General features: G+C 45.7%; 1 protein-coding gene across 2 annotated transcripts in view; it reads right to left on the bottom strand.

Annotated features, from left to right (window-relative positions):
- The window catches only part of DERA (deoxyribose-phosphate aldolase), a 90340-nt gene that overhangs the window by 60623 nt on the left and 15705 nt on the right, over window positions 1-14012 (bottom strand). For both annotated transcript variants that reach the window (XM_032796027.2, XM_032796028.2), the window contains exon 2: window positions 11877-11974. In XM_032796027.2, the coding sequence (XP_032651918.1) occupies window positions 11877-11974 (98 nt within the window). The remainder of the gene's footprint in view (window positions 1-11876; window positions 11975-14012) is intronic.

Here is a 14012-nt window from a genome sequence, read left to right as displayed (position 1 = left end):
TCAAGCCTAAACTTGCTGATGGCCAAGTTATTTCCATTTATTCTTCTGACAACTTTGGTGCTTAACTTAAATAACTCCTCTCACTCCCTGGTATTTATCCCTCACATGTGTTTACTGACAGCAATCATATTTCCCCTCAGCCTTCTTTTGGTTAAGCTAAACAATTCAAGCTTTTTGAGTCTCCTCTCAGAAGGTAGGTTTTCCATTCCTCAGATCATCCTAGTAGCCCTTCTCTGCACTTGTTCCAGTCTGAATTAATCTCTCTTAAAGATGGGAGACCGGAATTGCACAGAGTATTCCAGATGAGGCTTCACCAATGCTTTGCGGGAAGAGTCTGTTGAGCCCTCTCAAGAATCTGTCATGAGAGAACACTGTCTGTCCTTAGATCAGCAGATGAAAAGCAGAGATGGCCATAAGACCCTAAAGGAAAAGTGCACCAGGCCCTGGTTCCTCAAATGAAGTAGGTAGTCCAGGACAGCCTGTATGGAGGTACATGAGGGAGAGATGCCCTGTTCAGATGCCCAGTGGGAAAACCTCGTCCACTTAGCCAGGTATGTCAGTCTAGTTAAGGGTTTCCTACTTTTCATGAGGACCTGTTGGACTCCTTCAGAACAGGTCCACTCCTTCAGGTTCAGCCATGCAGCATCCACGCTGAGTGGTGGAGGGACCTGAGATTGGGGTGGAAGAACCGACCGTGGTTCTGCGACAGCAGGTCCGGTCAGTTGGGCAGGGACCAGGGAGGGGCTGCCAACAGGCTCATGAATATGCCCAACCAGTGCTGGCAAGGCCATGCTGGGACGATCATGATGACCTGAGCCTGGTTTCTCTTGATCTTTGCCAGGGACCTGCTGATGAGTGGAATTGGAGGGAATGTGTACATCAGGCTCCCTGACCACAACAGGAGGAAGGCATCGGAGACGGATATCTTGCTCAGATCCTGTGGAGAACAAAACCGGTGGCATTTCCTATTCTGTCTGGTAGTGAACAGGTCCACTTGGAGAGTTCCCCACTTTTGGACAATCATACAGGCTACCTCTGTATGGAGCGACCACTCAAGCTGAAAAGAGAAGTCTCTGCTGAGCTCGTCTGCCAGCATATTCCTGATGCTGGAAAGGCAACAAGCTTCCAGGTGGATTTTGTGGCTGATGCAGAAGTCCCACAGATGGAGTGTCTCCTGGCAGAGAGACAACGAGCATACTCCCCCTTGCCTGTTGATGTAGAAATTGAGGCTGTGCTGTCCATCTGTACTCATATCAGCTTGCCCGACAGGTAGGGCAAGAAGACTCCGCACACCAGCCAGACTGCTCAGAGCTCTTTGACGTTTATGTGTTATGCGCCTCCTCTGGGGACCACATCCCCTGTGTCTAGAGGTTGCCAAGATGTGCCCCCCCAGCCGAGGTCCGAGCTGTCCGACACCAACTCGATGGAGTGAGGAGGGATGTTGAATGGACCCCCTTCCAGGACTGTCCTACAGTCAGTCCACCATCTCAGCAAGGTTAAGTATCACCTGGGGAATGGTAACCATCTTCTCCAGGGGGTCTTGGGACTGTGAATAGACTGTCACCAGCCATTGTTGCAAGGGCCACATCTGGAGCCTGGCATGGCAGACCACGTAAGTGCAGGCTACCCTGTGGTCCAGCAGGCGCAGGAAAACCCTGGCTGTAGTCTGAGGAAACGCAGAGACTTCCGCAATGAGGTTCACCATCGTTTGGAACCTTTCCTGCGGCAGGAATGCTCTGGCACAGGTAGAGTCAAGGACCGCTCCAATGAACTCTATCCTCTGCACCGGCACTAGCATCAACTTTCTGTCATTTACAGAAGGTCCAGAGAGCAGCATGTGGCTTGAAGCACCGAGATGTCCCTTTGGACTTGAGACCTGGAGCCGCCTTTGACGAGCCAGTCATCAAGGTACGGGTAGATTTGGATACCCCGGCGCCTGTGGTAAGCCACTACCACCAACATTGCATTTGGTAAACACCCTCGGTGCTGTTGCCAGGCCAAATGAGAGGATCGTAAACTCGTAGTGGTGGGGCCCCACTGTAAACCAGAGGAAGCATCTGTGTCCTTGAAAAATCACTATGTGGAAGTATGCATCCTTCAAGCTGAGGGTGGCATACCAGTTTCCCGGTTCCAGGGAGGGGATAATAAAAGCCAGAGAGACCATGCGGAACTTTAGCTTCTGTACGTACTTGTTGAGGTCTCGCAGATCCACGATGGCCTGTATACCACCCTTGGCCTTTGGGATTAAAAAGTACCAGGAATAACCCGTTCCTGTACTCTAGAGGAACTTTTTCCACCACACCCAGCTGTGGTAACCTCTTTATCTCCTGCACGAGGAGACTCTCGTGAGAGTGGTCCCTGAAGACAGATGGGCAAGGTGGGTGGGGAAGGGGGGAGTATAAAGGCACTGAAAGGTATAACCCCGTTCCACTGTGCTGGGGACCCAGTGGTCTGAAGTTATAGCAGTCCAAGCCAGGAGGAAAGGGGAAAGATGGTCAGATAACACTGGGAAAGACGGATCCAGGGAATAGTCTGGTAGGTCGCCCGAGTCGGATGCACCCTCAAAGCGTTTGGTCCCCTGCTTACAGGTTGAGCCCAACTGGGCAGAAGGTGGAGGCAGGTGACTCGGGCGATGCTTGTAACCCGTGGCTCATTTATAGGGCTGGTCTTTCTGAGGCTGGCTTCCCTGGCCCTGAGGCTTCTGTGGTTTGAACCACTTGTGTGCCAGGGCTGGGACGTAGAGACCCAAGTTTTCAGGGTGGTGCAGGAGTCCTTGAGGCCATGCAACTTGCTGTCTGTTTGCGCCGCAAATAGGGCCCTGCTGTCGAAGGGCAGGTCCTGCAATGACTGCTGGGCCTCAGTGGACAACCCAGAGAGGAGCAGCCAAGAGACTCACCATATGGAGGTAGCGGAAGCCATGGTACGGGCAGCAGCAGCAGCATCTGACGCTGCCTGGAGGGCCGCCTTGGCCACAGTCGTGCCCTCATCGAGGATTGCTTGGAAAGCCTTCTTGGAAGCCTCAGGAAGCCACCCTTCGAACTTGGCTTGCCATATATTGAAGTCATATCGGCCAAGAAGGGCTTAGTGGTTAGCTACTCTCAGCTGAAGGCTGGAAGACGAATAATCTTTACATCTGAAAAAATCCAGCCTCCTCAAGTCCTTATTTCTGGGAGTGGCCCCAGGTTGTCCCTGTCTCTCCTTGTGGTTAACCACCTCAACCACAAGGGAACCGGGGGCTGGGTTGGAGTATAGGTTTTCATGCCCTTTGGCACAAAATACTTACGCTTAGCTCTTTTAGAGATAGGCACCAGAAAAGAGGTGGTCTGCCACAGGGCATTAGTGATTTTGGAGACCCCTTCATGAAGGGGTAGGGCCATCCTGATGTGAGCCGAGGACCAGAGGACATCAAACAGAGAGTCCAAGGGCTCTTCCAATTCCTCTGACAGAAGCCCCAGGTTAGAAGGGACCCTCTTCAAAAGTTCCTGGTGCACCTTGGCGTCATCCTGAGGAACTGGGTAAAGGGGCCCCCATGATAGCTTTGTCTGGCAATGATGAGGAGGATACTGGTGCCACCTCCACATCCACTGGTGGTCCAGCAGCTTGCTCCCCCGGGTCCTCCTGGATCTGCAGGGTCTTACCCCCTGAGGTCTCGAGCATTGAAGGGGGACTGGATACTGAGGCTGCTGGCCTCTCGGAGGCTCCATATACCAATTGGGCAGCCTGGGAAGGTTGGTGAACCCCCAGAGGTTCCATGGGTACCATGGTGCCGGCCACTGCACTTGGGGCCATGGGACAGGTTTCAGTGCTGATAATGTAGTCGGCACCACCGGTACTGGGGCTTGCCCCACAGTCAGGAAAGCTTGCTCAGAGCCGGAGCTACCAACAGAGTGATCAGTACCAGGTGACCAGAATCGGGCTGAGCAGTGGCCGGTGCTGGTCTCAGAGTCCCAAAGCCAACTTGTCCAAGCGAGATTGCCTTGGTCGGGCTCTCAGGGACCGACAGTGTTTGGTGGATCTACATCGAATACCCGGCGATCCACGCCTCACGCTACTCGACCAGTACTGGGACATCAAACGGGACCAGGAACTACTACAGGCTGGTTGCCGGGAGGATCACCCTGAATAGGGCGATCTCCTTCTGGGAGACGGGCAATGACAGCCTGGTGATCTGCAGTCTCTGGTGTCCAATTGGTCCCGGGATCAGTACCAGGCCCTTGTAGATGGTGGCACATGCCCCAGACAGTCTGCACCAATCCATCAGCACGGTATGCCTCGAGTCCTTCAATCGGTGACCCTGGTGCAGGGACTGAAAAGGGCTCAGCTTAGCCTGCCTCTTTAGTCCTGAGGCGTGACGGCTTCAGGTAGGTGAGCGATGGCAGGACATCCCTCTCTTTGAGGAACGGTGTCGCTGAGGCGGGGACACACGTATAGATCCCACAATGGGTTTTCTTCTGAGACCGGGATACCACTGGAGCCAGTGTGGGCGAAACTGGGAGGGTCAGGATGTCCTGAACCACTTGAAGGGCTTCAGGCATCGACGGCACCTGAAACTGACCTGGGCCCACATCACTATCCGGGGTCGCAGGCAAAGTATGGGATAGGCTGTACCGCTCGACCTGAGCTGGGGCCGAGGTCCCAAGGGGGGTGTTGAGCTGCCTAGCACAGGTCATGGCTCGCCCCCAGCCCTCTCCTTTCCCTTGCAGGAGGTAGGAGATCTTCCCCTCACAGTCTTTTTCGGTTTTTTGACCAGAGCTGTGGAGGGGAACCATTGCTGGCTTGTGGATGGCACTGGCAGAGCACTAAGCACGGAGGCTGCGGTACTCGGTGAAGAGTCAGACCACTGCTCTGGTACCGGAGTGAGTGCCAACTCCATCAGGAGTGCTTTCAGACAGATATCACGCTCCTTCTTTGTCCTAGGTTTGAAGGACTTGCAGATACAGCACTTGTCACTTATGTGCCATTCGCCCAAGCACCTTAGGCAGATGGTACGTGGATCACTGATGGGCACAGGCCGTCTGCATCAATCATAGGGCTAAAGCCTGGGGACCAGGGCATGCCCCATCCCTTGGCCGAGTCCCGTTCAGGACTAACAAAGAGTTGAGAACTACTACTAAGGGTAACCAAGAACTACTAACTATATACAACCATATTACAGGTTTTCAAAGTTCTCAAGAACTGAGAATGAAACAACTCTAGACAAAGCAGCAAAAGTTCCACCACCATCACTGGTGGCACGAAGGAACTGGGGGGGGAGTCAGATGGGGAGCAGCCAGCGGCGCCCCTTATACCGCGCCATGCGGGCGCCACTCCAGAGGGTGCCAGAGCCAGTCCCCTATGGATACTGCTAAGGGAAAAACTTCTGGCACTGGTGCATGTGGCGAGCACACACACCTAATATGGAATGGACATGAGCAAGCACTCAAAGAAGAACTTTTGGACATACCAGAGATTTATTGCGAACTAGCAGATTAAATATCACTGCTATTACCCTGATCTACAGATTCTGAAATCAACTGTAATGTATATGATTCATTTTAACCATTTAATAACTCTCTTCTCTTTTATTTAAACCTTTAGTTTAGTTTACTAAAGGATTGACTATCAGCTTGGTTTTTGGGTAAGATCCAGAAGTACATATTGATCTGGAGTGAGTTTCTGGTTCTTTGGAAATGGAAGAACCTAATATATGTGATTTCTGGTTTGAATAATCATTTATTACAGAAGTCTGGGTGATGCATAAAGGGCTAAAGGGCCTGAAGGGGACTGTCTGTGGCTCCATGATAACTAGTGCAGTATTTAGGAAGAACACATTTATTACTGGCTTGGTGAAGTATTATGATAGCATACACCACCAGTCTGCATATATGCCCTGTATTCTGGCAATGTGACCTAAGATTGATTTTAGCTGTGTCCCAAACCAGGTGTCGTGACAATTGGCATAGTCTTGGCAGGATACATATAGGTCAATTGGGCTTTGGATCGGAACCCAGCACTGTTAACATTTAAAGTTGATATTGAAAGTTTTAAGGGTTAAAAGTTAGTGACCATGAGTCAGTCACAATCCTATGAGGTTATGAACTTAAAAAATATGTAAAGATAGAAGAATAGGTCTTACGGGGGACATCGCCAATCAGGAGATGAGAGATTTGCTCATGGACTGTGATCAAAAAGGCAGCAGCAGAGGCAATCCAGATACAGACCCTGGCGAACAAGCAACCGTTTGAGCATGAAGAAAAAACGGCAGAACTTCAGATGAAGGAGGAGGCGGCTGAGGATGCAGAGGAAAGAGAATACCAGAGATGCTTAGCAGAGGCTGAAATTGAAAAGAAGACTCATAAAATGCATATGGAACAGATACAAGCCAAGAGAGAAGCACATCAAAAACAGGTAGAGGCTCACAAGCTGCAACTCCACGTCCTGAACAGGCAAAGAGAACAACCTGTGGATACTTCTCCTCTCAACAACAGAGACTGAGATAAAACCTGTCCAATTTATAAAGAATATAAGTAGCTTGAAGAATTTTTATCTACTTTGTGGTGTTCATAAAATTCCAGAAGAAAACTGGATGCCAATTCTCCTGATCAAATTGACTGGTAAAGGGAGGCAAGGGTTTAATGAAATGGGGGTGAAGAAAGCTTTGGATTATAAAAAGATTAAAGCAATTGTACTGAAAAGGTTAAAATGCCTCCTGAGCCCTCTAAGTTGAAATTTAGAAATCTTAAGATGTCGGATAATGTTACTTATGTGGAATGTATACATAAACTGCTTGGTTATGTTAAGAAGTGGGTCACGGGAGCAGGAGCATATGATGACTTTGGTAAACTGTTGAATTTAATTACTCTAGAGCAGTTGCTTAGGCTGACACCTGAAGATGTTAAGGCTACAATATGTGATAGAAAGCCTGACTCAGTTTTAAAAGCAGCAGAAATTGATGACAAATATATAGCAAATAGGGCTCATGAGGGGTGTAAGCCCCAGAGGAAAGATAATCCCAATTTAAAAGGGTTGAAAGGTTTAATAAACCTTACTCTAATTTTGTTAAATAACCTCATAAAAGTCCAGAACACAAAACCTCTCACTCTAAGAGGAAACAGGTGATCTGTCATCACTGTGGAACCCCATGCCATATAAAACCAAAATTACCCAAACCTTAAAAACACTCCACAGTCTGCACCCACGAAACCTGCTTTGAGTGCTAATGTTGTTACCTTAAATACAGAGGCTAACTATGTAAGCACTAACACTGCCACCTTGAGTACAAATGCTGTCACTTAGCCTGAAAGGAGATGGAAAAGGAAGGGAATGACCCCACAAATTATATTAATGCTGAGTCTCTGGATGGTAGCAAATAATTAACAGTGCAAAAGTTAATAATGTTAGCTGTGTAGGATGGCACTGTTAAGCATCTGATATTACTTTAGTTAAAGGAAATCTTGTCAAAGCAAGAGATTTGTTGCCAGATAAGTGTGTGAATATTTTGGCTCTCTGAGTTCTCTGTTAAAGTACTTTTGGCCAAAATCCACCTGGAGTGGGAAAATGTTAAAGGTGATATTGTGGCTGGTATTTGCGATTTGCTACCCACTGATATCTTGATTGTTAACAATATCATAACTATGTTTCATCGGGTTAATATCATAAGCAGGTCACAGGGAAGGTATGGCTCTGATGCAGGTACCCTGCCTGGTGTCAGCGAGGAAAACTTGAGCAGGTAGAGAGTGTCTCCCAGCTTATGCCAGTTGAGAACTTGTCTGATACGATTCTGAGGCGATTCTTCCTGTGTTTAATTTAAGTCCAGAATTTGTTGCTGCTCAGAGTAGTGCCCCAGCTGAAGAAGGAAGAGGAGAATTTTTTTTTTTTATGAAAGATGGATTTTTGTTTAGGAAGGCTCCTTCAGGAAAAGAGAGGCTTCCTAGTGAACTTGTAAACAGACAATTAATTGTACCTGAAGAGTGAAGGAGAGAATTGCTCCCACTAGCTCAAGAAGAGCCATTGTCTGCTGACAGTAGCTGTGTACCCACTAAAAAGGCTGTCCCAAAAGCTAACTGCCAGAGTTTTCCAGCTGAGCACAGCTCCACTGACTTAACTCTACAGAGCACCGGGAAAGGTGGCTTAGCAAAGGTTTCAGAAAGGGAAAATGGAAAAAGAATTTTGGGGGAATATAAAGATGCCCTGTAACCAGTTGGCTTTGCCTAACCAACATTTTAGAGTAGTAGAGTTGTTGGCACATGGGTACTCCTATGCTGATTCTTTAATGGAAAATGCCCAGGACAGAAAGACTGATGCAGCACCTGTCCATCTAGCTTGTGTGTCAGATCCTGCTTGGGTAACTGACTTTTCAGAGCAGAACAGCAGTGCAGACGAACCTCTGGGAACACAAAAGGTGGTGGTAGACAGATTCTCACCTCTAGACCCTTTGAATATGTCCTAGTGAGCTCACGCAAATCTGATTCCATGTGGAAGCACAATTTAATAGTTGAAAATCACCAGGACACTGATTCTGACATGTGGGCGGAAACTGACTGTATCTCTTTGAGACAGAGGCCAGTCTTTGAACTTGTAATGGCAGTAGATTCAAAATCAAGCAGTGAGCAGTGTCTGTGAACATGAAAATTAACTGGCTAGGAGGGGGAAGGGAGCTTTGCCCATCGCCACTTACCCAAAGAAAGCTGCTGAGAGGATGCTGCTAGAAACAGACATTCCTAGTCAGCAAGTAGTCTTTTAAACATGAAAGCTCAGATTACAACCGTCCAGGAACAAGAGGCAGAGAAGGGATGGATCCTGAAGGTGAGGGCCACCAGTTAATCCCAAGAAGGTAAATAAGCTTTTTGCATGTGCACAACCATGGCGTTGGGAGACCGCTCCACAGAGGATCTGCTAGATTCTCCTACATCCTTACCTCACCGAACCCTAAAATACCACAGCCCTAAAGATATGATTAAATTAAAAGCATATGCCAAGGGAAACATTAAGATGAAGGAAAATCTAGTGACTAGTTGTGGTGCTAATGATAAACCTTGTTTTTCATCACACAGTTTATCATAAGCATCATAATTTTCATTACAAATGAGTGTTTACAAGTATTTTTGTTATACTACGCTTTCTGCTTAGACAGTTTGCCTCTGAAGTCAGTTTGTTCAATACCCTTCTTGAATCTTTGCACAATGATGACCATGTTTACACAAAGGTATCTTTTTTTTTTTTTTAAATACAGTGTCACGCTCTGAATGCAAAATTTATGTAGGAATGGGTGTCCCAGACACTGCTGAATACATCCTAAGAATTTCCCATTCTTTGTAAGGACAGTTATGGGGGACATGTCCACAATATCACTGAACCCCTTTACAAACTTACTGTAACAATTAGTCAGACCAATAATGGATTGGACCTGCTTCTTTGTTTAGGGGCATGGCCTTTACTTCTAAGTGATCAGGGCATACCAAACTATTGTTCATCCTGTGTCCTATATAGGATACTTTTGCAAACCCTATCCTGCATTTGGAGATCTTGGCAGTGAGGTTGAGTTCGTTCAGCTTTTGTAACACAATTCTTACATGATTTATGTGATCTTGCCAGGAATTACTGAAAACAGCTAAACTGTTTATACAAGCTCTGGCTAACCTAATCCATTCAACACTTTGTGAACCAGTATAGTGATTTTATGGGCTAACAAGTATGTTACCTTATGCCACCACCAGTCTGAGGTATATGCCCTGTATTCTAGCAGTTTGACCTGAGATTGGCGCTTTAACCCGTGTCTCATACCAGATGGCATGACACCTAGATTATCTTTAATCTCCACCCCATCCTCAGCACTTAGTGGTGCCACTTCTTCTTTACTCATTATGTTCTTATTTATATGGCTACAGAACCTTTTACTACTGGTTTTAATTCCCTTTGCAAGGTCCAACTCTGCTTGGCTTTTGGTAGTTCTCACTTTATCCCTACACTTTCTGACCTCTAAGAGGTAGCTTTCCTTGCTGATCCAGCCCATCTTCCATTCCCTGTTGGCTGTCTGCTTTCTCTTAATCACCTGTTTGAGATGCTTGCAGTCATATCCTGCCCTTCTAAGCATCTGTCAATGTGAAAAAAAAAAAAAACACCAAAACAAAACTAGATATTCTCCTCCTTCAACCTCTCTTTACACACTCCCACTCAAACTACCCTGTTTGCTGACTCCTGTGCTGCTGGCTGACTGCTTGCCTGACTTTATAGGACCTCTAATCAGCAAAGCCCCACCCCCAATCAGGGTTCTGCTTCTCGCACAGCACACTGCCTCCTACCAGCATCTGCAGACTGAACAGAAACAAAAAAAAAAATCAACCACCGCCCCCACGAAACAGAAAAAACACACACAAACACACTCACTGCCTCTAAGGTACAAGGGCTTGCCTCCTCCCTTCTCCTCCAACAGAACTCCCACTCAAACTCCCCTGTTTACAGCTTTGTTTGCTCGCTCCTGTGCTCCTGCTCCTGTTTTATACCCTCTTCACACAGGTACAGATGAATGCCCAGGGAGAAGAGAATCAGGACCCAAGCATCTAAATGTTCTCTAGGTTAAGAAGCACTTCAAGATTTTTTTTTTAATCACTATTGGTATTTCTCAACCTAGCATTGGGGGAAGACCATATAGCTACAATGTGACCCTAAACAATGTAGGGCACTCATAGGAGAGACTGTAAACCTGCTTCCAACCTGCCTTAAACTTGCTGTAACAGACGGGGGGCGGGGGGGGAATGATGTTTAAAAGTGTGTTTTATAACTATTAATGTTATGACTGTTGAACAGTTCTTATACCAAGGTAGAAAGCTGTCTTCCAGATTCTTCCACTGGGTTTTCACATTGATAGCACCAAATGCACCTGACGTAAACAGAGAGAACTTTCACTGTACTCCATGGGAACTGTGCTCACTTACACCAGGGTTGAATTTGGCCTCTAGCATCATAAGTTTTGACAAGAGGGCTGCCTCCAGCCATAAGCTCAGAAATACCAATTATAATGGAACAGTTTCCTAATTTAATATTTAAAGTTTTCAGTTTATTCCACAAGATAAGCCATTTTTACCTATGCTATGAATTTTTACACAGCTGGCCTGAGCAGAACAGGTGTAGTTTTTCTTTAAGACACTACCACAACTTCCTATGAGTCAAGTTCTGCCCTCCAATAGGGCTTCCACTGGAAATTCTGAAAGCTGTGCGTGTATTTGAAGGCAAAATCTGGCCAGGTCTTGGGACACACTTGCACCTTGCCAGGTTTTCTATCACAGGGTCCAGTTCCAAACCTTTTATGCATGTTAAACCTTTATTAATGCAAGTAGCCCCTCTGAAGCCAGTGGGACTCCTGGCAAAATACTGCGCAACATGCATAAGGGTTGCAGAATCAACTCCCTTAACATGCATGATGTACCAATTTCTTTACCATGAGTTCCACAGTAAGTTGTGTATTTTGAATTGTACATTCAGGGATCGTTAAGGAAAAAAAAGAGTTAGATAGATCAAACTTGACAGGGACCACAATCATATCATACAGCTTTAAAATTAAAAAATAAGATTTTGTAGAGAGATCTCTCTGGGAAACAGAATAAATATGCTTGGATAGTAATATACAGTTTAATCCACTCATGAATAAAGATGCCTGAAATTCATTTGTAGTTTGGCCACTCACGAGTTATCAGGTTTTCAACTTTTTTTGGAGAAATGAATCATCTTAGTCCAACTCATCATCATCATCATCAAATACAAATTATTAAAAGAAGACATGGACAACTGCAATCCTTTAGGTTTACATGCATCTTGAATGAAATCCAATACTACAGTCTACAGAGGGGACATGATGGCTTTAAATATACAGAAACAGAATGCTTAAAAAGAGCACTTACTTGCCAATCCTTTTTCACAGTTCTTCGTGACTGAATTTGTTCTGCATGCCTTATAACTGCAGGTTGATTCACTTGCACTCTTGAGATCGAGCCAAGATCTAGGAAGAAGACTCCCATTAATTTTAGTGTATTTTTAATATATTTTAAAGGTATTTTAAAAGGAAAGGTCCTTATAATTCAAGTCCGTTGAAGGTAGCTTTGGACTCGTGTGCCCCTTTAAGGACTTAAAGGCCTTTCACCAATGCAAAATATTAAAAACTCCTTCAGCATAACACTTTGTCAACACTTATTCAAGGGAAGAGTCTGTGAATCAGATGTATATATTGGCTTTTTGTTTCTTTTAAAACTTCTAAGTTACCGATAATTTAATGGCATTGAAGGATGGCAGATTGCTAGTCCTGGACTCTGAAATCTTCTATGCCTATAAGAAGTACAGCACAGAAAATGGCAGTTCAGTTTCCTCACAGTGCCCACCAATGTGCTTCATTAACCTCTGACTTGTTCCGTGAGGCGCAAGATCATGCCCGTTCAACTTCTGGCTGCTCTGCTCAGGCTGCCAGTTATAACCAATTGTGATGTGGACATTTGTCTCCTGGGATCTATGCTCCTGCCATCACCTTTCATCAAAGCTACCACACAGCGCCTGTAATGGTAAGGTGTTTGGGTCACTACTGTCCTAGGTGAATTTCAACTAGCAGCCTACAGATCAGGCCCTGTATTTACCAGTTTCCAGAATCATCCATTCTTTGAAAAAAAAAACCACACATGCAAATTGACTCTCTCAAAACCTATGAGATGCTGCATACTTCCTAAGAGGTGCTAAGCACTCTCAGCCTTTAAGGAAATTGAAGGCAGAACAGTCAAAAGTGGGTACTGATTTGGATGTTGGGTGCTGGGTATCCACAAACCGCAAGTGAAGTCAACAGGAGCTGCAGCTTCTCCCCAACTCTGATAGTCAGGCCTAAGGTGTTCCAAGCTGAGCACCAAAAATTGGAGGCACTCAAAATGAACATCCGCTTTTGAAAACAGGCTAAACAGCAAATGAGAACTGAAGGCATTCAGCACATTCCAGGATTAGGCCTTCTACATCTTCAGCTTTAAAACTTCCATTGGCATGACAATGTAAATGTTTTAATTTGAATTAATGTTCACTTGTGTACATATCCTCTTGATCAAATAATGAGTCAATTATGAAACTAAAGGCAGATGGATATAAGCAAAGAAAAATATTCCATAAATCTATGGTCAGTTAAACTCCAATTAGTTCTTCCTAAATATCTCTTGACCAGGGCATTAAGCCCTGTTGTCACTCTGAAGACAACTTACCTATGGATAGTGCAAAGATTCAAGGGTAAGATTTCCAAAAGTGACTAGTGATTCCGAGTGCCTCCACTTTTTAAAGCCCAAATGGAGGTACCTTGAAGGACCTTAATTTTTCAGGAGGTGGGTGCTCTGCACTTTCTGAAAAATCGGGTCCCTTTGAAGGGTCTTAAGTTAAACACCCAACAGCTGAGGCAACCAAAAATCACTAATCACCTTTGCAAAAAGCAACAAAAAGAGTCCTGTGGCAACTTATAGACTAACACATGCATCTGACGAAGTGGGTATTCACCCACGAAAGCTCATGTTCCAATACTTCTGTTAGTCTATAAGGTGCCACAGGACTCTCTATTGCTTTTTACAGATCCAGACTAACACGGCTACCCCTCTGATACTAAGCTCCTTTGGAAACCTTGGTCCAAGTCTTTTTCCCCATTGGACTCTAGAGGTGACGATGACCAGTTGTTAAACCTTGTCTATGTTTGTGTTTAAAATCGTGTTAGTTCAAATATATTAGACAATGATTTTTAAGCACAGCCCATTTTCCTAATTTATATATGACCTGGGACTTTCTAGAAGCTCAAGGAGGAAACAAGTGTGACTGGGAGGTTAAGGGCAGATGTGGTGGGAACACAGAACGAAGGCAAGAAACCAAGGCCTGGTCAATGCTAAAAAGTTAGGTTGACTCAGTTATGTTGCTCAGGGGTGTGAAAAATCCATACCCCTGAGTTTTGTAGTTAAGGCAACCTAATCCCAAGTAGAGACAGCACTATGTCAGTAAAAGAATTCTTCTACCGATCTAGAAACTGCTTCTCA

Source organism: Chelonoidis abingdonii, chromosome 1 (genome assembly GCF_003597395.2).
Source record: "Chelonoidis abingdonii isolate Lonesome George chromosome 1, CheloAbing_2.0, whole genome shotgun sequence".
Taxonomy (NCBI): Eukaryota; Metazoa; Chordata; order Testudines; family Testudinidae; genus Chelonoidis; species Chelonoidis abingdonii.
The sequence above is the reverse complement of the archived record's forward strand: the minus strand, read 5'-3'. Positions and strand labels throughout refer to the sequence as shown.